This window comes from Microdochium trichocladiopsis (assembly GCF_020744255.1).
Source record: "Microdochium trichocladiopsis strain MPI-CAGE-CH-0230 chromosome Unknown B0I36scaffold_1, whole genome shotgun sequence".
In the NCBI taxonomy this organism is placed as follows: domain Eukaryota; kingdom Fungi; phylum Ascomycota; class Sordariomycetes; order Xylariales; family Microdochiaceae; genus Microdochium; species Microdochium trichocladiopsis.
The window spans coordinates 2,818,366-2,840,953 of NW_025763544.1; the positions used below are offsets into that span (position 1 = coordinate 2,818,366).

At 57.1% G+C, this 22,588-nt stretch overlaps 8 protein-coding genes across 8 annotated transcripts; 4 read left to right on the plus strand and 4 right to left on the minus strand.

Annotated features, from left to right (window-relative positions):
• Positions 1-2,435: 2,435 nt before the first annotated feature.
• On the minus strand, positions 2,436-4,052 carry B0I36DRAFT_10779 (uncharacterized protein). The gene has a single exon (XM_046147832.1). The coding sequence runs from the start codon at positions 3,892-3,894 to the stop codon at positions 2,653-2,655; it is 1,242 nt and encodes a 413-aa protein (XP_046018521.1). The 5' UTR covers positions 3,895-4,052; the 3' UTR covers positions 2,436-2,652.
• A 652-nt stretch (positions 4,053-4,704) lies between these two features.
• On the plus strand, positions 4,705-5,213 carry B0I36DRAFT_10790 (uncharacterized protein). Its single transcript, XM_046147834.1, has one exon. It carries the CDS (start codon positions 4,783-4,785, stop codon positions 5,107-5,109), a length of 327 nt encoding a protein of 108 aa, XP_046018522.1. The 5' UTR covers positions 4,705-4,782; the 3' UTR covers positions 5,110-5,213.
• Positions 5,118-9,773, plus strand: B0I36DRAFT_426909 (IKI3 family-domain-containing protein). The gene is made up of 5 exons (XM_046162409.1): positions 5,118-5,511; positions 5,571-6,505; positions 6,558-7,340; positions 7,398-7,740; positions 7,797-9,773. Exons 1-5 carry the CDS (start codon positions 5,318-5,320, stop codon positions 9,532-9,534), a joined length of 3,993 nt encoding a protein of 1,330 aa, XP_046018523.1. The 5' UTR covers positions 5,118-5,317; the 3' UTR covers positions 9,535-9,773.
• Positions 9,756-11,500, minus strand: B0I36DRAFT_10797 (uncharacterized protein). Its single transcript, XM_046147835.1, has 2 exons — positions 10,851-11,500; positions 9,756-10,732 (listed from the first exon to the last, which is right to left on the minus strand). Exons 1-2 carry the CDS (start codon positions 11,301-11,303, stop codon positions 9,989-9,991), a joined length of 1,197 nt encoding a protein of 398 aa, XP_046018524.1. The 5' UTR covers positions 11,304-11,500; the 3' UTR covers positions 9,756-9,988.
• Positions 11,501-13,001: 1,501 nt separating this feature from the next.
• B0I36DRAFT_235428 (GTP-binding protein rhoA) lies at positions 13,002-14,274 on the plus strand (the record flags this gene model as incomplete). Its single annotated transcript, XM_046149396.1, has 5 exons — positions 13,002-13,069; positions 13,218-13,245; positions 13,621-13,818; positions 13,895-14,029; positions 14,122-14,274. The coding sequence occupies 5 exons, from the start codon at positions 13,002-13,004 to the stop codon at positions 14,272-14,274; spliced, it is 582 nt and encodes a 193-aa protein (XP_046018525.1).
• Positions 14,275-17,566: 3,292 nt separating this feature from the next.
• On the minus strand, positions 17,567-19,980 carry B0I36DRAFT_310757 (transmembrane amino acid transporter protein-domain-containing protein). The gene is made up of 4 exons (XM_046152291.1): positions 18,762-19,980; positions 18,511-18,673; positions 17,835-18,407; positions 17,567-17,747 (listed from the first exon to the last, which is right to left on the minus strand). Exons 1-4 carry the CDS (start codon positions 19,830-19,832, stop codon positions 17,719-17,721), a joined length of 1,836 nt encoding a protein of 611 aa, XP_046018526.1. The 5' UTR covers positions 19,833-19,980; the 3' UTR covers positions 17,567-17,718.
• Positions 19,981-20,193: 213 nt separating this feature from the next.
• On the plus strand, positions 20,194-20,581 carry B0I36DRAFT_10976 (uncharacterized protein). Its single transcript, XM_046147860.1, has one exon. It carries the CDS (start codon positions 20,239-20,241, stop codon positions 20,530-20,532), a length of 294 nt encoding a protein of 97 aa, XP_046018527.1. The 5' UTR covers positions 20,194-20,238; the 3' UTR covers positions 20,533-20,581.
• Positions 20,582-22,556, minus strand: B0I36DRAFT_10979 (aspartic peptidase domain-containing protein). The gene is made up of 2 exons (XM_046147862.1): positions 22,118-22,556; positions 20,582-22,046 (listed from the first exon to the last, which is right to left on the minus strand). Exons 1-2 carry the CDS (start codon positions 22,310-22,312, stop codon positions 20,631-20,633), a joined length of 1,611 nt encoding a protein of 536 aa, XP_046018528.1. The 5' UTR covers positions 22,313-22,556; the 3' UTR covers positions 20,582-20,630.
• Between the last annotated feature and the right edge of the window lie 32 nt (positions 22,557-22,588).

Here is a 22,588-nt window from a genome sequence, read left to right on the forward strand (position 1 = left end):
AGCTTACCAGGATCGATAGGTTGCTGGACTCAATAGTTCCGACGCAGATCCATTGCGCCGCGTCCTGTATGCTGTCGCCCGCCACGTGGTAGGTCGAATGTTATTGTTCTCAAGGGGCGCGATCTGTGCAGGATCGGTTCGACGCACGAGACACGCCAGGCCAATGGCAAGGTGACGGAGATAAGCAGCTCATGTGCGCCCGCAGGCATCCTGCCGGCCTGGTTACAACATTGTGACCAGAACAGAAAAGTGTGTAACGGGCGGGATGTCTGACTGTGCGTCGTGCGGCCCGACCGTTTCCATGGAGGAGGGGCTGCTTCATGCTCCAGTCGTGCCGACACATGCCCCGCCAAAGCAGCCTTACATTGTGTCGGAAACCTGTTTTGGTCAAGCGGCGCAGCAGAACTGCTCAACCATATGGCCCGAGTGAGAGCGAGCTGGGTCGACCCATCACGCGGGTGGAACGGCCTGCCAGGCTGACCGCTTTTCTCTAGTAGTGAGACACAACTAGTGTCATGAAACAGCCTGGAGGAATGTAGGCAAGGGCTTCGTGGAAGTCTGACACCATATGGAATCTGGAGATGGCACTCGACCGCTCCACAAAATGCCATTTCACTAACAATTAAATCATGCCCATTAAAGAGACTGCACTTATTAGTGGAGTGTTCTTGCCTTTCATCCAATCTTACTGATTGAATGTCTATCGATTAACATTCGCGTTGTCTGAGCTACATGCTCCATGAATTCAGAGATTAGCGTCTTGGCGCCTCGAGTGCCACCTTCAGATTCCAAATGGTGGTCTGAGTCGAGCCTTGCATGGAGGGGCGGAGGACAGAAGGACTCGGGGTCCACCCAGTGCACCGTCGGTTGACCATTACAACATGGAAGCGGGGCCTTGTCAAGATCTTGGCTATGGAAACGGTTCTTGAATTTCGGAAGGTCCTCCGACAACAAACAACCACTCATGAGCATTGTACAACTGCTACCCCTGCCCGAACCTAGAGCCGGCCCAGAAAGAACCAGCGACTTGTAGCATCCGCCTGGCGCATTGATCCACACATAATGGTTTTGACTCGGTTAATCCTCCCGGATGCGGACAAGGACGTTTCTTGGTCCAGAGACCAGCGCAACAGAAGTTCGGCGACTCATCCAGCCAGGCTCATGCCGCCGAGATGAAGGCAGCAGTAATTGCTCGTTAGTGAACCGTCGCACAGAGCTTAAACAAGATACGGAGTTCCGTAACCGTAAATGTTCCCGACAAGCCCCCAAGGTGACGAGGTTTGCGCACAATGCCTCACACTGTCGTTGTCATACTTGACAAAATACTCGCACAGCATCGGCAAATGTCCTCTTTCAACGACATGCCCTCTTTCGGGATACGGGTATCGGTTAAGCAGAGCTATACGAGAAAAATTTGGCTCGTAATTTATTGAGGCAGTCATTCTGTTGGCATCTAGGGTCTCATGTCCCAATCACCAGTACTTCCGAGTGTCAGTATCGTTTCCTAGTGACTCATTCTGAGGAGGCCGAGCCTATGCCCCGAAATGTATCGGAATTACTGGTTGAGCTAATAAGGGTGCCGGTCACGGAAACAAAGCTCAAACGCGACGCCGCTGGGCCGATTGAATATTGATCCCACAAGCTACAACTGGGGTTCATGAACCCAAAGGCTTACCGGCTCGGTTGGGCTTCTAATATGAAGTGTGTAATTAATGGTGTAGAGAGGACATCTGCAACGGTCATGCGAGCACGTCAATATCCTCCCACTTGTGGCTATTTCCTGGTTTGAATGATAGATCAGTTGGCTCTTGGACTTTTTACATCAGGACCCTCTACTCTAGTAGCAGCATTGACAATATGAAATGTGACACCAGGAGACACAAACTAATCAATCTTCAATGGCTCAGCAGAGTCAGACTGCTCGCTCGCGCTTCACCACCTCGCCAGTGCACTTGATGACACACTACACTCTGTCAGTGAGCATCCCCCCCCCCTTCTCTCTCTCTCTCTCTCTCTCTCTCTCTCTCTCTCTCTCTCTCTCTCTCTCTCATATCACCACGACCGACCGCCGCGCGCGGTCCAACATTCCCAGTTGTCCCTGCCGCGCCCTTCAATCACCAAGGCTTTTCCCATATCTCAGTTTCCCAGCGTGGCTTCCCTGTTTTCCTGTTTTCTGGCTGTCCGCTCTTCTGTTCTCATTGGGAAAGGGGGTGGTCTAGTCATCAATCCTCACCACCTCTTCCGTTCCCCTCGCTTCTTTTTCAAATGCAGCGATAGATGCTCGCCCAAGGAAGGGGCACGAGGTTGTCCGACCACATCAAGTGTGATGGGTAGCGTGAAAGGATCACATATAGGGTACATGTGTGTATCTGTGTGTGTCTGTGTGTGTGCATGTGTGTATGTGTGTATGTGTGCCAATGTGCATGCAAAGGATTGGAGTAGAGATACCAGACCCCGAGCATGTCAAGTTGCGGATCAAGCAGCACAGTGTATGTGACTTCAAACATGATACAATGTGTTGACAGCGGTGAAACTGAACTTGTCATTCTTGAAAAATCCCAGGCCGGAAAACAAAATATTACAAGCTATTAAAGCTGGGGAATGCGTTTCCCTCGTTACGGCACATTGCATAGCCCAACGAAACGCTCAGGCTCATAATAGCACTTTCGTCGCGACGCTCAACAACCACGCGGCATCCTGCCAACCGCCCTCGTTCGCCTTTGGTGGGGGTATGCCAGACTCGCGGGCGAGCGCACCCTCACTTAAGCTCCTGGTGCTAGTGGTCCGCGCGAGGGCGTCTGATTCCCCATCGGTGAGGTCTTCTTCGTCGTCGTCGTCGTCGGATGACTCCTCCTCGTTCTCCTCGACAGAAAAGAGCGACCAGCCGATCAGATTGCCCATCCAGGATGCCTTAGCGCCAGAGTCCCGCTTGACCAGCCGCCGTACCGTCTCCTCGTCCAGCTCCTCCGCCTCCCTGTGCATGGCGGCTTCGAGCTTCTCGTCGAGGCCAACAAAGTCTGGGCCCGCGCCATACTCGTCGGCGGCCAGGCCCTGGTTGTTGAAGTACTCGGAATCGCCGTGTCTCTCGTGGTGCGGAGTCCGCAGCGGCGTCCTGAGCGGCGTCTTTGCCAGAGCGCTCCTGCTGCCCATCCGGCTGTGCGACCTGCTGCCGCCATACCGGCTTCCCGGCGACACCATGTCCTCGTCCATGCCCGGGAGCGTGAAGCTGCCCCGCCGGCTGCCCTGCCTGCTCGCCAGCTCCCTCTCCCGCGCCAGCTCGCGCTCGTACATTTCCTCCTCCGCATCGCGGATCCCCGTGAGGCTAGTGTTGCTCGCGCGCGAGACGAGCCAGGACTGGCCTTTGAACTCGCGCGTCTCGTTGCCAATTAGGGCACCGGTGCGCAGGAGCCAGTCGCTGTCTGTCCGGTCGAGGGCGGCGCGGCTGCCGTCGCTGTTGTTGTTGTCGTCGTGGAAGCCCGGTTTCCGCCGCCGCGAAGCAGGGCCCCCAGGTGTGACTGTGCCGGAGGTGGGTTTTCTGCTCTTGCTCCTCTGGGCAGGCTGGTAGAGGTGCGAGGCTGACTTGCTCTTAGGAAGTGCAACGGTGTCGCTGGACCCGGACCCGGTGAGACCCGAGGATGCGGCGGCGCGCCGGGGCGAGTTTGAGCGTGTGTGGGCGGCCGAGCGGGAGAGGAGGCGAGGTGTTGTGGGGGCGGATTTCCCCTGCAGGTAGCTCGGGGTGTGGTACACGGGGGAGGTGACCGAGTCTGGGAGGTCGTCGTGGTCGGTGAGGGGCATCTTGGAGGTGAGGGGAGCGAGGGAGAGGTGGTTGAGATTGGTCGAGGAGCGGTTCTTGCGGCGAGCCGGGTTCGAGTGTTGCTTGTAGGCCTGGTCCATGGTCGCGGTCGTGGGTCGTCGTTGGAGGTGGTGACGCGCAGAGAGACGATGGCCGTTTTCAAGTCTCGTTCGAGCAACTGCTTGGGAGAGGGCTTTGGATGTTGTTGTTTTGTGCCTGGCCGTGCTGTGGCGCGTCGTTGACCGGCAAGGCCGTGGGTGGAGGAGGCAGAGCCGAGGGATTGAGCCAGCGAGCAAGAAATGAGCTGAGAATCGAACGGATCGGAACAGGAGTCTGGAGGGCGATTCGATGGCGGAGGCGGTGGGGCGTCTGGGGTAGAGCCGAGCTCAATTTGCTGGGGGAGGGCGGCAGGGGTGCTCACGGCTGTTGGGACTGACTGCAGCCACCTGCGGAGCCGGCGTCTGCTTCACATGGCCGGATGGCCAGATTACTACTGGGGATGTATGTACTCCGCACAATCAGTTGGGCCAACGGCCACGAGGGCAGTCGATCCGGGTGCCATGAGTGGCCAGGCAGTCGCGTGAGATGGCGGGCAGCAGAGCATTCCAAGACTGGGCGAGACCATGGCCATGATGACCACGGCTGCACATGACCAACATACAGGAGAGAGAAGCAGGAATGCGCAGCGTCCTCTGCTCCGGCCGAGGTTACGGCTCGGGAGTTGACGTAGGTTGCATTGTGGCAACGGGCGGCGGCCAACGTGCAGTGTGCAGCGAGGGACCGCAGCCGAGCAGCCAGAGCCTGCAGTCTTGTCACCTCTGTGGCGGCTGGCCCTTCAGCCGTTGTTGCGAAGAATAAGAATAATGACACTCTTCAACAGACTGCCGCCGCCTTATTACTGCACAGGCCAGAACGGACCTGGACGACAACGCCATGCTGCGCATGTCAGGGGATCACGGGCGGGCGGGTGCGGGCATGCCCTCTCTGTAATGTCCTCCAGGGTTGCCGCAATGGGCAATTCGAGCGCTGCCAGCCACTCAGAGGGCGCCGTGCCCCTCCACAGCTACGCTAAGTACAGCTACACTAATAAGTACGTACATACTGAACTCCATAGTGCATCCGGGCCCTGGAGGAATTGGCATCGGCAGCCCACCTCGCGGGCCCCAGAAAAAAGTTTTGAGATGCGGCAGCCTCGACGTCACAATCAACAAGACTGTGCAGAGCCGCATCATTTCGACCCGTTCGTGAGTGCTGCTGAGATCTGGGTCAGGTACAGACAGCATCAGGCCCACAAGCTGGTTTCTCCTGCTCCGTGACGAAGTGCAGCAGCAACAGCAACAGCAACAGCCATCGCCCAGACGCAGCCGTGCGCTGTGCCCCGCGGCAGCCTCTGACACAAGCAACAACGGCTTATCCGCGATAGCGACAGCCGATAGCGCCCGCAGCTGTTGTCCAGCTTGACACCACGGCTCTACCGTTCAGACAGAGGCACATGTGCTGAGAGCCGGTGACGAGTCTGCCAAGATGCGCAACCTTCGCAACATCCGTCACCACACCTGGACGACACCCTCTGCCGAGCCCGTCAGTGTCCCCATCTCGGCCACCTGCTGGGATCCGGCCCAAGACCAGGTCCTCTGCACCTTTGGCCCCCGAGAGCATGATGGCCAGATCCAGCTCGTCCGCGTGGTCGAGCATGTCAGACCCTCTTCTGTTGATGTGTAAGTCTTGGGACAAGATCCATGCCTGCACTGTCAACACCGCTAATCACAGTACACAGGGAACATGTAGAAGTAGCCTCATGGCCAGCGCCAAGTCCAAACCCAGATCTGCTGGTGGACCGCGTGGTCAGCTTGCACCACTTTGCCGACAATGGCAGCACCTGCCTCGTCTTTGAGGGAGGCGACATTGTCGTCGTCCAGGAGTCAGATCCGGGGTCCAGCGATGTCCACATCGAGATCATGGGGTCCATTGACGAGGGCATCACCGCTGCCCGGTGGTCCCCAGACGAGGAGCTCTTGGCCATTACCACCAAAGCCAACACTCTGGTCTTCATGAGTCGAAACTTTGAAGGTGTCACGGACGCCACAATGGGCCCGGATGACTTGAAGCTCTCAAAACACGTCAATGTTGGCTGGGGCAAGAAAGAGACCCAGTTTCAGGGCAAGGGCGCCAAAGCCATGCGGGACCCCACGATTCCTGAGAAAGTCGACGAGGGAAAGATCAGCCCGACAGACGATGGTTCCACCACGATCAGCTGGAGGGGCGATGGTGCTTACGTCGCTGTCAACTCGATAGAGACTGGCGTACGGAGAGTGATTCGTGTGTTCTCCAGAGATGGAGTCCTAGACAGTGTCAGCGAGCCGGTAGACCACTTGGAAGCAGCTTTGAGTTGGCGGCCATCAGGCAATCTTATTGCAGGGATCCAGCGCATCGGAGACAGGACAGATGTTGTCTTCTTTGAACGCAATGGGTTGAGACACGGCCAATTCTCCTTGCGAGATCCCAAAGACAGATCTCTTGCACAAGACAGGATACGGCTGGAGTGGAACTCCGACTCGACCGTCCTCGGCGTGGTGCTTCACGACAGGACACAGTTCTGGACGACGGGCAACTATCATTGGTACCTGAAGGCAGAGGCCATTGAAGAGAGTCGGGCTCACCACTTGACGTGGCACCCGGAAAAGGCACTTCGGTTCGCGTCTGCCACTTCTGGTGAGTGCCGCCACTCTCGTGTGGAAGTTTTGCCGCTGACTTATCTTTGCAGACAAGCTCGTCCTTGGCGAGTACATCCTCGACATAGCAAGAGGCTCTTTGGCTGCCCCATATGATTATGGAGCTGTCGCTGTGATAGATGGCAATGTCTTGAAGCTGACTCCTTTCCGGACCGCCAACGTCCCGCCGCCCATGGCACTTTTTGAGCTGCCAGCTCCTTCCTCGATCTTGGATGTTTCCTTCTCACCAGCAAACACATACATGGGACTGCTCCATACTGAGGGTTTCAGCTTGTACGAATGGAAACTGAATGGGGAGCGATCCCTGAAACCAGTCTTGATTGGCTCTCTGGATTTCCCCAAGACCGCTGGTGGCAGGACCACACCCCTGCAGATATTCGTGAGCGAGACCGGTAATGTGTATTGTCTTTGCCATAACAAAAACTCCTTACTGCGAAGATACGTCTTCGACAGCACCGTGGGAGACTTCACCACTGAGGACGGCATGTATGCCACATCGCTATCGGGCTTTGCGGGAATCACACAGGCGAGCACGCGAGCTGTCCTAGCTTTCGATTGCCTTGGCAAGCTACACAACGTAGCAGATCAGGAAGATGAAATCTTCTCTGTACGGCTACCATCCCAACTGCCGTGGACTCAAGTGGTGGACCTGGCTGGTCAGGTCATTGCATTCGGGCTGTCAAGGAATGGCCACCTCTACGCCAATTCCCGACTACTTCTGAAGAATTGTACCTCGTTCTTAATCACTACAGCGCACGTTGTAGTCACCACCTCAAACCATCTTGTCAAGTTCATCCACTTGACCGATGTGGAGAGTAAGTCTAATGCACTGACATGATCCAGTTTCCAGGAGATGCTGACGTCTTCTGTAGGCATGGAGGTTCCTCCAGATGACCCCGAGACAGACGAGAGATGTCGCAGCATCGAACGCGGCGCTCGACTTGTCACGGCCATGCCGACGAATATGTCTTTGGTCTTGCAGATGCCTCGCGGTAACTTGGAGACCATCTACCCACGCGCCATGGTCCTTGCCGGTATACGGCATTTGATCGAGCAGCAAGACTATGCTGGTGCCTTCACGTGCTGCAGAACGCAGCGAGTGGACATGAACATTCTCTTCGACCACAGGCCCCAGCAATTCTTGGAGAACACTGGATTATTCATTGAACAGCTTGCGGATATCACATACATCGATCTTTTCCTTTCGTCACTCAGGTATGAGCTGTTCCGAGCTGACCATATCCTAGTCACTTCAGCTGATCAATTTGCAGAAACGAGGACGTTACGCAGTCCATGTACCGAGACACAAAACCAGGTGCTAGCACATCAGCCAGCGCCGAGCCTTCTACTGCATCTGCCGACGCCGAGTCTCGCAAGGTGAATAGGATCTGCAACGCTGTACTGAGCTATCTGAACTCCCGCAAGACTCTGGACAACGGCACGTTGCAGAACATCATCACAGCCAATGTCTGCAAAGACCCGCCGGCATATGAGAGCGGTCTGCTTGTCGTGGCAAAGCTGATGCAAGAGGACGAGAAACTGGCCGAGAAGGCGGTTGAGCACATTTGCTTCCTAGCTGATGTAAACACGCTCTACGATGAAGCTTTGGGGCTATATGACCTGGAGCTCGCGACTCTGGTCGCTCAGCAGTCGCAGCGAGACCCGAGGGAGTACTTGCCATTTATTCAGGATCTGCACAAGCTGCCTGAAATCCGACGACAATTTGCAATCGACGACCACCTCAAGCGGAAAGAGAAGGCACTGGCGCATCTCCAGGAACTTCAAGCACACGCCGAGGCCCAGGACTACACAGTCAAGCACACTCTCTACGGACCTGCCCTCAAGTTGTACCGCTACGACCCAGCCAATCTCACCACGCTGACTGGCCTCTATGCAACCTACCTCGAGAGCATGTCTCGCTTCCGCGAGGCTGGCTTGACCTACGAGTCGCTCCAAGACTTTGCTGCCGCCACGCGGTGTTATCGCGCCGCAGGCAGCACTTGTTGGCGCGAGTGTCTGTTCACCGCCAGCCTGCAGGAACCAGCGCTCTCTGCAGAAGCCCACGCCGACCTGGCCATGGCTCTCGCGGATGCGCTGTACGAGGCAAAAGACTACGTGTCGGCCGCGACGGTCCACATTGAGCACCTCAAGTCCCTCGACACGGCAATCCCATACTTGTGCAAGGGCTATCTCTTCGCCGACGCACAGCGACTATGCGTCCTCCACAACCGGCCAGAACTCCTCGAGTCAGCCGTGGACACGGGTCTCGCAGAAGCCCTGAGCAGCAGCACAGAGTTCTTCGCAGACTGCAAGGCCCAGCTGAAAGCACAGTTGCCCCGGATCCTGGAGCTGCGCCAGAAGGCCGCCGAGGACCCGCTGGCCTTCTACGAGGGCGAGCGGGCCGGGGGCATCGACCTGCCCGACGACGTCTCGGTCGCCGCGAGCTCCCGCGTCAGCACCAGCGCGAGCTTGTTCACGCGGTACACGGGCAAGAACGGCAGCGTGGGCACCGCGGGGACCGGGGTGAGCCGTGCGACGAGCAAGAACCGGAAGCGCGAGGAGAAGAAGCGCGCGCGCGGCCGCAAGGGCACCGTCTACGAGGAGGAGTACCTGGTCAACTCTGTGCGGCGGCTCGTCGAGCGTGTCGAGGGCAACAAGGCCGAGACGGAGCGGCTGGTGTTTGGTCTCGTGAGGCGGGGCATGATGGAGCGCGCGAGGACGGTCGAGGCGCTCATGGCGGAGGTCGTGGAGGCGTGCTCAGTCGCCATACGCGAGGTGTTCCCTGCCGCTGCTGCTGCTGCTGCGGTCGCTGGCGGCGGTGTTGGTGGTGTTGGTGAAGGGGCCGGCCACCCAGATGGAGGAGGAGGAGGAGGAGCAGTCACTGATGAAGCATCGTGGGAGCCGTCGGGCGCTGATGCCGTACTGGCGGCCACGCTCGAGGCCAAATGGCGCACCCAGGAGCCACCGGTCATCACGGGGGTGCAGAAGCTGTCTATTCTCGGGTCTTGAGAGTGCTGCGGCGACCCGTACATGAAATTAAAGTCTAGGTCATGTTCTGTAGAGTCCTAGCAGTTAGTCTAGATGATAGAGCATATGGATACATCATACGACACAAATGAAGGAAAAGAAGATGTAGATGAAACCCCTTCAGAGATACGGGCTTTCTAGAGTCCATAGATTTTCATGCTTCTATAGTCAGTACCAGGGTCCATCACGCATAGTCATGATTCAGACACATTGATCAAGGCTAATATTTACACGACCCCGACCGGGTCGTGTGTGTATATGTTTTGTATACATTTGTTTTCATATATTTATACATACATGCAGATATTTGTCCCGCCCTGCTTGCCTGTCGAGAGTCTCTCGGAATTTTTGTTCATACAGTACAACTCTACAACTACACCCCTGTTCTGCCTGGGGAGTCTAGCTTCCGCCGTGCCTTCCACGCTTTGTCCCTTCTCTAGGACGACGGCGCTGGCGGCTGTGTGGGAGCTTCTGAATCTTTCTCTGCTACCGCATCTTCTGATGGTGGTGGTGTGGCCACCTCGGTCGCTGCCGTGGCCGGCACAGGCTCGACGGACGACATGGCAGCCGCGTTGAGTGTCCTCTCGCGGTTCTTGGCAATGACCTTGCCAATCTCCTCGAGCATCTCGAGTGTCAACCTCGGCTTGCCCTTCTTCTTCTTCTCGGCGCGCTCGTGGCGGTGCAGCTCCTGCAGCGGGGTGCGGATGCTGTCCATGAGGGTTGCGTTGCGCTCCTTGGCGGCCTGCGCCTCGGCCTCCTTAGCCGCAATGTACTCTGGCTCGTGCCGCGTGCGGAAGCGCGAGTACTTGCCGCGCAGCTCGTCGAGGACGGACTCGGGCATCGGCGGGCGCAGCAGCGTCGGGATGAACGTGCGCTGCTCGACGCGGATGCGCAGTGTGTCGGCCGGGTGCTCCTTGACCTCCTTGGGGGGCTTCTCTGGCCACGGGATGGCCATGCTGAGCCCCGGGATGGTGCGAGTCCACCGCTCCTTGCCCGTCACCCGGTCCCGCACGTACTCGGTGGCCACGAGCTGGTTGATGATGACGTCCTTGGTGATGCCTGTCGTGGGGTTCTGGACCGGGTAGACGAGGCGGACTGACGATATGGGTAATGGGAACTCTAGGGTGTAGTTTGCCGGCTGGCCGGGGGCTTGCATGTGGGATGGAGCACGAACATTGCTCTGTTATAGTTGAAGGTGACGAGCTGTTAGTCAGGATTTTAAAATGGCTGATTGTTTCAATCCACTTTGGCATGCACAGCCAGCAAGGCCACAACGCAGCCAGGACAGTGGGACTTGCCTTGTTGAGACCCTCGACAGTTACCATGGCCTTGTCGAGGTCAATGTCGGAGATCTTGCCGATGCGGCCTTTGTCTGGGCCCTCGAGGACGACAACACGATCGCCTTGGGCAATGTTGAGCCTGTTGAGACGACCGGCCCACTTGCAGCGCTCTGCCAGCTGCTCCTTGGACATGAGTTCGGCGCTAGAGGTCATGAAGCGAGCCTCGTTGACGGCGCCATGGTTGTCTCCGGTCTCGCCATGATTGATCCGGGGAGCCAGAGGCCCCAACTTCCAGTCATCCTTGTATGCGGACTTTGCGAGGCTGATGTCGTCGCGGATCGCTCGTCGTTGGGCGAGGAATGTGCTGTTTGACTCGTCTTTGTCGGCCTGTTGCTTGTAGTACTTGATCTTCTTTGCGCGCTTGGCGGCCACGCGCTCCGTGGTAGCCACCCGCCGGATGATCTTCTGCATGCTGGCGGAGTGCTGAGTCGCTGCCAGAGCCGGTGCTGGGGTTGTGGTGGCACAATGGTCGTGGGTTGTCGCCGTTGTGAGGCCCGGCACTTGTGGTGCTCGTGGTTGGCGATGTGCCCCAGGGTTTTTTTGGACTCTGCAGTCAGTGGTTGGAAGCGACTTTGGACAGAGCTCGCATGTGGGCTTGATTGGGACTAGGCGATGGAAGTGTCCAGGAGGGGCTTAGCGGTTATATACAGTGTTTAGTCCAGACGCACGGCCTCTCACACGGTCCCCGGCTGATGGTATCGCTCCATCCATGGATAATGGATGGCTGGTTTACGTCGACGGTCCTGCACTGACAGCTGACATTGATTGACCTCGGGATTCTTTGGTGAGAGTTGCACTGGCTGCGATGACTAGGTTTATGGCTCAGCGGGCAGGCACCGTGGTCCTACCAGGCCTGCCGCCACCAGCATCGAATCCAAAGTTTGCCTTGCTCCGTGCCGTTGCAGACATGCTGCTGCTGCACTCGAGACTTTCAGCTGCTTCGAGACTCGAGAGTGGGGAGCAGAGTCCTGCAGGCCAAATCCACACGGACCTGGGTATGAGGTTGGATCACGAAAACAGCATCTGCCCGGCTGGGGCGGTCTGTCTGTCAGATGGGCGCAGGATCGCGCGACGGGGCGGACGTTGCGACTTGACGGATCCTGCGAGGCCCTAGCGGGAGGAGGTGAGTCTTCTCACGTGCCTGGCGGCCCGGAGTGGGCAGAGATACGTCCGGCACTGTACATCACATCACAGCCCTGGGCTGGAGGCGTGGAGGGCGGGCGGTGCTGGGTTCACTGCCCAGCCGGGTGGAGCAAGCTCTGACCAAGGACTCGGGCCTAGCGCAGTGGGTTTTGTATGTAGGACTCGCAGCCGTCTCAGCCTGGGATGAGCGGATGACGACGTGGGGCCGTCGCGGAGGAGGAACTGGACCAGACGACGGATGGCCACGACAACGACGGACGGTAAGGGTCGCTGCGCCCAGCTGCTGCCGGGAGAGACGGGTGGGCGTCGTGAGGCGGTCGCTGTCTGTCAGTCTGTCAGTCTGTCAGTCTGTAGACAGACATGAAAGTCTCGTCTGATTGAGTGAGGAGAGGCAGCAACACCGCTCTTGTTGTCCCTTCTGTGCTGCTGCTTGGCCAGGCTGTCCAATCCATTCATTGCATGTGTGACTCGCCGCTGTGCTTGCCCCAGCACTAGGTACCAGGCAATAAATTGTGCATTGCATGCAGGTACTTGGCAGGCGTGCGTGCTTGCTGAGGCACAGAGCGTGCGCGGCGGGCACTGCACGCACTGCACTGCACTGCACTGACCATACTGGGCGGCGCCCGCCCCAGGCCACCCCAGCCAGCGCCAGTGCTGCGCCTGGGTTGACTGCCAGCAGCCACCTGCACTCTCTGGGACTTTACCTGAGCACACTCACTCGCTCAGTTGTTGCACGCGAGGCAGCCAGCCCAGCCAACCCAGCCCAGCTCAGCGACCGTCAGTCAACAAGGCCCGGCAGCAGCGCCCCCCCTTATCCCGACAAAGCTCACTCCTCCAAACTCCTCCTCTCTCCCCCAAAGCCCATCCCATCCATCCACCACCTCCAACCTCAACATCAACAACCACCATCTCCTCGCCCATCACCACCACCACAACCACAACCACCTCCCCTCCCACACAGACACCATGGCTGAGATCCGCCGAAAACTCGTCATCGTCGGTGACGGTGCTTGCGGAAAGACCTGCTTGCTCATGTACGTCCTCACCGCGCTCCAGCGCCCTTGCCCATTGCCCTCGTGCACTGCCGCCTACGCACTCCTCTCCCACGCTCCTCCTGCCACTCGCGCCGCAACGTGCCCGCCTCGACCCATCATGCTAACCATCTCGTTCCATCGTCAACAGTGTCTTCTCCAAGGGCACCTTCCCCGAGGTAAGGCTCATCCATGCCTCTCGCTAATCCCGTCCCCGTCTTGCTGCCTCGGCTCGTCGCCAGCCTCCGTGTTTCGGTCATCGCCGTCGTCATCGCTGTTATTTCTCCTGTCGTCGTCATCGTTTTCACCGCCGACCTCTGCCACGTCTGCTCAGATTCCCGTGCTCATCGCCACATGTCATGTGGATGTCTCATTCCATGCGTGCTGGCTTCGCTGCGCCCTGTCGCCGCGCATCGGTCTACAGCACAATTGTGCCGGAATCACAGCCTCCATCACCGCGATAGACCGAGACACGGACCAGGCTCAGCCATTCCAGCCGCAGCATCCATGACACTCATCTTGCTCTAAATGTACTAACAAAAATCCCTATCCAGGTGTACGTCCCCACCGTCTTCGAGAACTATGTCGCCGACGTCGAGGTTGATGGCAAGCACGTCGAGCTCGCCCTTTGGGATACGGCTGGCCAGGAAGACTACGACCGCCTGCGTCCCCTGTCTTATCCCGACTCCCACGTCATCCTGATCTGCTTCGCTGTCGACTCCCCCGACTCGCTCGACAACGTCCAGGAGAAGGTCAGCATAGCAATCTTCCCAATTCTGACATGCCATTCGCAACGAGCAACGTACTGACATTTCCCCCCTTCATCAGTGGATCTCCGAGGTCATGCACTTCTGCCAGGGCCTGCCCATCATCCTTGTTGGTTGCAAGAAGGATCTCCGTTACGACGCCAAGACCATCGAGGAGCTCCGCAAGACAAGCCAGAAGCCCGTCTCTCCCGAGGAGGTAAGCATCCCCTTTTCGCTTCTGCTCATTCCTAGCCATCCTGGTCGTCAGACCATCAGAGTGTTCGCGCTGACCCTTTTGCTTGCTTTCAGGGTGAGGATGTCCGCAAGAAGATTGGTGCCTACAAGTACCTCGAGTGTTCCGCCAAGACCAGCGAGGGTGTCAAGGAGATCTTTGAGCACGCCACCCGTGCTGCTCTCCTGTCTCGCACCCGCAAGGAGAAGAGGAAGTGCCTGATTCTCTAAGCGATCTCTGCTGCTCTCATTTGACGCAGTCGCCTCTCGCTAGAGTCTCCGGTACATAATTCGAACATCTCAGCACATCCCAATAATCCAGACTCCCATGGCTTCTTGGCAGTATTTCACTCGGTCTGCCGACAGTGCGTCTACCTCTGCAGCATTGGCCTAGCTGGGGCAAGAAGCTGGTTTCTCGGACCATTTCACACAGATGGTGTATCCATCATTGAGCACCCTGTTTGACCACGGCCTGGGAGTATTCGTCAAGGAGTCAGTCTCTGCGATTTCCCAGTGTGGCTGTGCAGCGCGGATGATTGAAGGCGAGAGTTACATGATGGGCTGGGACGGGCATTGTTCGGGTTTGCGCACAGGTACTGCGTTCTTTTTGTTTTAGTGTTCGTCCGCGCATGTGGTCAAGTTGGCGTCATACAGCCATGAGCGAACACGACTATACCATACATCTTCTCCTTTTTATTACTCTCTCGCAAGGAGCCACCATGCATTCCTGCGTGTAAACCGAACCGAGGAGGTGGGCATCGGCTGCTTGGGATTGCTTTTCGTTCCGTATCTGTCTTTTTCCCAATGGCAATGTGTTGTTAATTCCCAGAACCATCTGTCTCAGTCCTGTGGGCTTGTTCGAGACGTGTGCTGTCCCCCGTGACCCTAGTCGATCCGTGCCGGTTGGACGGGTGAAGGTTAGTTAGTTCCTCGGTCATTGATCAACGAACAGCTCTTTTACGTCACCCCGTTGGGTCATTCAAACGACTACACTTAAGAGGCCGGGACAGAAGATATTGCATGTATGCGCGGGGAAGCATGGAAGACAGCTTGGATTCACAGCCGGCTCTCGCGTATAAGCTTACTGCATGAAAGTTGCGCCTGCCCTCATATATCTAAGAGAACCCTTTCCCAAACACCCGGAAACATTGACACGAGCCGGCCAGCTGCCATCCCGATGTAAACTCGAAAGCCCTTGGTCTTTCAACGCCGCCTGCCGCCGCCATCATCATCATCATCGTCGTCGTCGTCGTCGTCTTTGTCTTCGTCATTATCATCGATCAGAGAGGCTAGTGCTCGGTCCATCACACACACCCTCTGTTCTCGTGTGGCCTCAAAATCATCGCCGTTCCCCCACGTCCCGTCCGTCCTAGTCGCCCAGCCTTCCCGCCGTTACAGGGTTTGTTCTCATTTAGGACTTCCGGGTTGCCGTTATGCCTCTGCTTTCCTTTTACTGGGGGCAGCTCTGTTTTTTATGGGGTGTTCAGTCAGCATATCCCGTTCTTTACAACGATGTTGCTTTTTTTCCCCTGGTTGGGGGGAAATGCTGGAGTGTCTGGAACCGGTGGGGGTGTGACTTGGAACGAGGAGAACGGTCGAGGTGTATAGGAAGCAGACATGGAAAGTAGACGATAAGAGAGAGGGAACGAGAGAATCAGGAGAAGGACGAAGAAGGAGAAGAAAGGCGATTTGGGTTAGAGAGGAAGTAGGGGAAACGTGTGTGTAAGAGGAGTGGAAGGAGCAAGGCGGGCTTTTCTGGGGAGGAAGACTCACGGCACCGCAGGAGCTGCAGGTCTTTGTGCTGCCGCTGAAGCTGGCGCCGCACTTGGGGCAAGACGAGTTGTGCATCTTGGTTGATGGAGTGTGGTTTGTTGTTGTTGTAGTGGTAGAAGAGAGATTGGTGTTTGTGTTCGTTTGTACACTAGGTTGGGGAGGGTCCTGCGAGACTGAGATGGGTTCAGGCGGGGCGGAACAGGTTTATATATAGAGAGAGCGAGAGAGAGACTTGAACAAGACGGGCAGCGGCGGGAGTTGGGCACGCACACGAACGAAACCAGCAGCAGCAGCAGCACGAGGACGAGCAGAGGAGGACCCCTCTTTCTGACTTGCAGGTCCCCTACAGTACGCTCTCACTCCTCAGACAGACCCTTTTCGCCTGTCCACACTTGGGCCCTCCACTTTGGCGTCTCTTCTCCACTCTGCAAGGCAGTGAGTGGCAGGTGACTGACTCTGGATGAGAGTGAGTGAGCAGTCTGGGGAGACTGGGCAACCAATGTACATACCATAGTGAGCAGGCCTGTTGCCGGTGTTTGGGGAATCGTGGCGTGGTGGCTTGTGCGGCTGCCAGCAGAGGCACCCGACGCTCTCTCTCTCTCTCTCTCTCTCTTTGAGCCCTTGCCCGCCTACGAGATGTGAAGATTGTGGTGGCATAGAGGCAAGTAGAACTGCACACAACACAGCTTAACACAACACATGCTGGGAGACATCAGGCCTGCCATCCTGTGCTTATGGGCTGAAGAGCCTGTGTTGTGGCATAGACGACCTTGGAACGCCACTTGGCGTCTGTCACTCTTCAGCTTCAAGCATATTGGTAAAGAGAGTTGAGTAGTGCTGCTTTCATAGTTCCACCTCGGCCAGTCCCCCAACTCATGCCCTCGCCATCATCCGGACAGAAATGCAATGTCTCCTCCTCCCAAGCTTTCCAAGGGTCTCCAGAGCCTTTTACACCATAAAAACCCCCGTGTACGTACTCTAGATAATCACAATCGCAGAGGAGATCCCCAGGACCCCGCCGCTTTGCGCCCGCTCCCGCCCGCCCGTACTCCGTACCAAAGGCAAACACCCACACCACCCCCACTCACCTCTGCCAGGCCAGGCTACGCCATGTGCATGCATGCATGAACACCCGCGTCTGCCCGGCGGCCACATAGGCAGGCAGGCAGGCAGTCAGTTAGTCAGTCACGCGGGAATGACCCATGATTGATTAAACCCCCGCGCTCATTGGACGCCAGGCTGAAACCCCCATGGTCATGTGTGCCACGGGTGGTGTGTTGTCCCGTCAACTATCGTGGCGGCATGGGCGATGATAAGGTTCATAGGACACACAACCCCCCAACCCCCAAAGTGCTGTCTTGTTGGTTGTGACGTGGTTCGATAAGAACGATATCTTACTACGTAGAGGACGTATCCCAGACTCTTGAGGGGAAGAGACAGTGTGAGGTCACATTGCCCGGCAGGTGTCCCACTTGCATCGGGCGTCGGAGATATACCCGGCGGGTGCCAAAGCAAGGCTGGCAGGCTGGCAGGCACGTGTCTGACCTGACCCAAGGCAATCCTTGTGGGTTTGGTCTTGTCAAGACCAGCTGTGGAATAGCAGACGTATTAGGCGACCCGTCGATGTCATCATCGGCTGGAGTTACAAGATCCGGTCTTTCTTCTCTCTGCGCATCGTGTAGGTGCATGCAAGAGCCTTGCTGCGGTGCCAAAGCCCCGTTTCGCTCAGAGGATCCAGTCGGCTATAAGGCCAGTCAACAAAGAGTTGATCTAGCCCCAAAGCCAGTTCTGGCTGCTCAGGATGATCCTGTAATGTCGTTGCATTTATATCTCTATGTACACATGGCCAAGCATCGTCCCGGGAACCTTGAACCCAGCAAGTCGTCCGATAAGTGATTCTAATTATACACACACCGCGTTTTCATCACCGCCTGTGAATAGAAGAAAAGAAAAGACCAGTCAGCAAGGACACAGAACAAAAAACAACAAATGGAAAACATGGCCACCAGAGAACGTACCTTTGATCATCTTGCCGATGGACTGGAACATGCTGACGACCATGACCACGGACCCAAACACGACGACCGCCCAGGCCATCCACGTCCTCCACGACGGCGTGCTGAGCTTGATGTAGCACAGCGGCGGCAGTATATACGCCAGCGCACACGCGCTCGTGGCTCCCACGAGGTCAAAGACCGCGCCCACGTCACACGTAATCAGGCTGATGCCCATGGCCGACACCACGAGCGAGGAGCTGAGGATCAGGTGCAGGTTCATGTTGAACGGCTCCCCAGGGAAGTAATAGTTGAGCATGACCTCGCGGCAGACAAACGCCTCGAGCGGCAAGGTGGTCAGCATGTTGAAACCAAAGCACAGCCGGGCTATGGTGACCATGGTGTTGTCGGCAGGGAAGTTGTTCAGGACATTGCCCTTGGTCTGGTCCCCAAAGGTGAGGAAGCCCACGAGCGCCATCGTCATGCAGGCTAGTGTCGATACTCCCATGCTGTAGTGTGTGACGCGCGAGAAGCGGTCGATTGTGGGCGTCTCGAGGGATCCGTAGATCAGGAGGGAGTTGTGGTGACAGACAAATGCTGGATGAAAGAATTAGCACATGCTGAGTTGATCATTGTGCCTCACAAAAACACTTTTTTTGCAGCAAAAGCTGCTCCTGCGGTGAGGGCGGCGATCACGAACCGAATGATATGACACCAACAGCTTGCATAAAGCCAGTGTTTATGGTCAGGAGTGGTGTAGAAAAGCCGCCACGGGACTCGGCCGGCGCAAACCCGCTCTGGATAATGACTGTGAGCACGATGACGGTCATGCTGATGAGCGCCAAGGTGCTCGCTTTTGCCAACTAAAGCGCCATAATAATGATCAGCACAAAAGAATTCCGGTCTCGGCACTACAAGGCGAAATGCCAACACTCGCCTGGCAGGGCTTACCTTGGTAATATCTCGATACAGCGTCAACGGGTAGCTCACGCCCAGCACAAACAACGCAATGACAAACTGGCGGTTGCCCAGTAGCCAGAACACCGGCATGTCGTGCAGTCCAGGCCATATCGCGCGGAAGACCTGCGGAATCGAGTCTCCCACAATGACGCAGAAAGCCACCATCCCGCCAAAGGCGAAAACCCACTGGGCCGCACTGATGGCGATCAACCCCGTGCGGCCGAAGCAGTGCTCCACAGTGCCCTGGAACGAGTGCGCGCCGCTGAGCTTGCTGTTGATGACAATGAGCCGGATCGTCCAGTCCACGACGACGGTCAGCCCAATGAGCAGCAGGGTGCCCGACAGCAGCCCGGCCTGCCGCATCGCGTAGGGCTGGCCGATGATGCCTGCGCCGATGATGCTGTTGGCCATGTTCATGAACGCCTCGCGCAGGCCCGACTTGGGCCGCAGTCGCTCCTCGTCCGCCCAGTCCTCTGCGCTCTCGTGCCCGTCCAGGAGCGCGCTGTTCGCGAGCGCCACCGACGGTGCGACAATGTCCGTCAGCAGCGGGAATCGTGACTCGTCTCCGCGCCTTCCGTCGTCGCTGGCGTAGCTGCCGCGCGAGTCGGTGCTCAGCCGGCCGAGGCTGTCAGGCTCCATCACGTCGAAATATCCTCCCGGTGCGTGGAGGTTGTTTCCTCGTCCACCACGGCCGTGGCTGTGGTTGTCGCCATGTCCGTTCGCAGGGGCAGAGGGTATGTCTGTAGCTCGAAGGTCGAAGCGCACTCGGTTCGGCGTGCGGGGTGTTCGAGGTGCTGCCGTTGCGTCGTTGAGACTGTCGGTGCTCCCGCTGCTGCCGTCGCTGTGGCCCGGGCGGACTATGATGGCCGCAGTGTCATGGCCGTGGCTGCTGTCGTCGTCTTCATCGTCGGACAGACTGCCGCCTGCGAGCAGCCCGTGTTCCTCCTCATTCGCGGGGCGTGGTCCGGCACTAGCGGTGCCATTGCTGTTGTTGTTGTTGTTGCTGCTGCTGCTGCCATGCGTGGTGGAGCGTGCTTGCTTCGATGTCCTGGCCTTGGCCATTGTGTTTATATCGGCTGCATTTTGCCCTGGCTGTGAAGCCTGAGGATGCTATGATTGGCCGTACTGCGTGCTCGCTGGGGGGGAATTGGTGTGCTGAGCTCAAAAAGGAGAACGGGTTTGGCGGCTCTGTGCGCTGGTTTCGAGATGATGTAACCCGAGTAATTCAGGGATACGTATCGCGCTGGCTCAGATCTCGAGCTAACCTTGGAACCGTCGCCAGGGCCACTTATTGCATCGCTTGACGTTGGCAGATCGCCGAGCCCGGGTGGGTCCGTCTAGGGTGCCCCTTATTCAGCGAAGGGCCTCAAGCTTGGTGCTTGGCGAAATTGTTTACACAAAGGACAGCGCTATTATGTGGAGAACAAATTGCAAGTTGTATATGAATTGAACGCTTATTGTATTGTATATGCGTATATCTATGTCATGGACGTTGATGTGGGCACGCGGCCACTCCACCAAATGCGAGCTACTATATACGTGGTGGCATCAAGTGCCGAGGGTATCATGTACTTCAGCCTTGGGTCGCTCGGCCACAAAGGCGTGCAACCTCAAGACATGTTCCTCCGCTCGATTGAAGGATGGATGGCTTGCTGGTGGCTCCAAGTGCCGCAGCAGTCACATCCAGCAGTCAAGCTCTGTTTCAAGCTTGGTGATCGGTGCGGGAGGCGAGTGTAGGTCTGGGGGAAAAGTGCGCGTGTAATAAACGCGGCCAGGCAAGCAATTTGTTTGAGCAAGACCAGGCAGAGAAATGGTCAAATGTTAGTGAGCCTTGCAGAGGCTCGTTCATAATTGTCATCTTCAAACAATCATGGCGACGAACGACAGGACAGCCACGACAGAAGCCAGCCTACTCCCGCAGCCAAGGCGAATTGCCGCCCCTGGCGTTGGCGTTGGCGTCGGCGTAGAGGTTGTGAGCAGCGCATCTGCAGCTGGTGTCTCATCGGTAGATGTGGGGGACGACACAAGACCAAGCCCAATGTTTGAACTCGACACTGAGGTCGTGGTCACTGCTGTTGTGGTGGGAGCCGCAGGGCTCGTGCCTGATGTGGATGTTGCAGAGGTAGCAGTCGATGTCGATGCTGGCTGAGTTTCCGCCCCTGAGGTGGTGGCCGTGGGCTTGTTGCTCTTTGCTGCAAAGCCGATGCGGCTTTGGTCCATGTCAAAGACGCTGTAGACATTCTTCAGAAAGACGTCTCCAAGAAGGAAGGCGCCCTTGACGACTTCGCGCCCGAAAAGCCTGCCCTCGCAACTCCCTGAGCCGGAGTTGATGACCAAGTCCTTTGCAGAGATAGTCCAGCTCTGGCCGGAGAACTTGATTGCAACGTCAGCCTTGGCATCACATGGGATGCTCCAGACAACCTTCTCACTGGTCGTCGGCTTAGCACCGGGGATCTGGGAGAAGATGGCCTCAATAGCGCTGGGCGGGGCGAAGCCATACGACGTGCCAGTGTCGATGTAGGCATTGAGCCCGCTCACACCGGATGGCGAGCCATTGACCACGACATCGTCCATGGGGATGACCCAGCTGCCGCCCGAGCCAACTTTGGTGTATGAGATGTCGCCAGTGTACTTGTCCGGATTGGGGCCACCAAACGCAATCTCGCCATCGTTGACTCCATCGGAAGCTCTCGCAAGAGATACTCCAAAGACATTGGACTGCACCAGGCCCGAATCCTTGAGCGCAGTCAAAAAGCTCTTCGTGTTCATAGACAGGCCCAGGATGCCATCGAAGGGAAACTGCTTGAAGTCGTTTGACGTCACGTTGGCGACTCCAAACTCCATCGGCACTTCCAGGTTGGCGATCGACATCTTGTCCTTGATCATGTGGCCAGTGACTGAGCCAGAGCCGTAGTTGACGGAGAACTCGACTCCCGTATCTGTGTACGACGAAGAGTCATCTGGGCCGAAGGAGTCGTGGATCCCACACGCCTCAGACTGGCAGCCTTCACCCATGACCCACGTGGTACTCGCACCCGTGTCCAACAGCATATAGAGCGACTTCTGCTTGGAACCGAGCTTGGCATCGATGAAATATGTGGTATCCGACCCGTCCTGCAACACGCCCCCACTAAACTGTCCGTTCGGAGTCTGAGCGGGCACGACGTTGAAGTTGTTGTCCCGGTTTGGCGAGTCGCTGGCACCCGCGGAGGCGGAGTACTTGATGATGAGCGCCTCAGCCAGGCGGTTGGCCATGTCTTCGACTGATTCCGAGGACTGTGTCACAACATGGCTCGAGTCAGCTTGTCTTGAGTTCCACATCAAGCACAGTCTGATGTTCCACATACCTTCATATTGCTGTTCCTTTGGCTTGTGATTGGCCGGAGCACCAGAGGGGCAGTAATGGCAACATTCCGCTCTGCAACATGGTTGTCGCTCGTGATATGACGGGCGTTCTTCCACGAAGCTGGCACCGAGGCAAAGGATGCTTCAGAGCCTGCCGCCCAGAGGGCCAGTGGCAAGAGAGTGGTGAGTTGGAGCATATTGGGAAATCGTAAAGGTCTGCTACCAGAGCGCCAGAACAAGTGAATGACTGGAGGTCTGTGTCCCGTCCGGCAGGTGTGATCTCACAGCCCGAACTCGCCGGGTGCAGACCTGGCGGAGTGGTGTATTAGAGGATTAGATATTAGAGGCTGGCGGCATCGGGACAAAGCAGTCCGTCTGATCCGGTGTGCAAATATGTATGAGAATATGACGAGCACGCTTCCAAGGAAAATGGAAGCTGCGAGACTGAGCGGCGTAGGGGCCAGATGATGACT

Excerpts from the sequence above, each read along its gene's own strand:
- B0I36DRAFT_310757 (XM_046152291.1), bottom strand. The coding sequence starts at position 19,832 with ATGGCCAAGGCCAGGACATCGAAGCAAGCACGCTCCACCACGCATGGC. Across the intron at positions 18,674-18,761 it reads TGTATCGAGATATTACCAAG|TTGGCAAAAGCGAGCACCTT; the intron begins GTAAGCCCTGCC and ends ATGGCGCTTTAG. Across the intron at positions 17,748-17,834 it reads CATCGGCAAGATGATCAAAG|GCGGTGATGAAAACGCGGTG; the intron begins GTACGTTCTCTG and ends TTCTATTCACAG.
- B0I36DRAFT_10790 (XM_046147834.1), top strand. The coding sequence starts at position 4,783 with ATGTCCTCCAGGGTTGCCGCAATGGGCAATTCGAGCGCTGCCAGCCAC.
- B0I36DRAFT_10976 (XM_046147860.1), top strand. The coding sequence starts at position 20,239 with ATGCGTATATCTATGTCATGGACGTTGATGTGGGCACGCGGCCACTCC.
- B0I36DRAFT_10979 (XM_046147862.1), bottom strand. The coding sequence starts at position 22,312 with ATGCTCCAACTCACCACTCTCTTGCCACTGGCCCTCTGGGCGGCAGGC. Across the intron at positions 22,047-22,117 it reads AAAGGAACAGCAATATGAAG|TCCTCGGAATCAGTCGAAGA; the intron begins GTATGTGGAACA and ends GTTGTGACACAG.
- B0I36DRAFT_10797 (XM_046147835.1), bottom strand. The coding sequence starts at position 11,303 with ATGCAGAAGATCATCCGGCGGGTGGCTACCACGGAGCGCGTGGCCGCC. Across the intron at positions 10,733-10,850 it reads CTGTCGAGGGTCTCAACAAG|AGCAATGTTCGTGCTCCATC; the intron begins GCAAGTCCCACT and ends CAACTATAACAG.
- B0I36DRAFT_10779 (XM_046147832.1), bottom strand. The coding sequence starts at position 3,894 with ATGGACCAGGCCTACAAGCAACACTCGAACCCGGCTCGCCGCAAGAAC.
- B0I36DRAFT_426909 (XM_046162409.1), top strand. The coding sequence starts at position 5,318 with ATGCGCAACCTTCGCAACATCCGTCACCACACCTGGACGACACCCTCT. Across the intron at positions 6,506-6,557 it reads GTTCGCGTCTGCCACTTCTG|ACAAGCTCGTCCTTGGCGAG; the intron begins GTGAGTGCCGCC and ends TTATCTTTGCAG. Across the intron at positions 7,341-7,397 it reads CCACTTGACCGATGTGGAGA|GCATGGAGGTTCCTCCAGAT; the intron begins GTAAGTCTAATG and ends CGTCTTCTGTAG.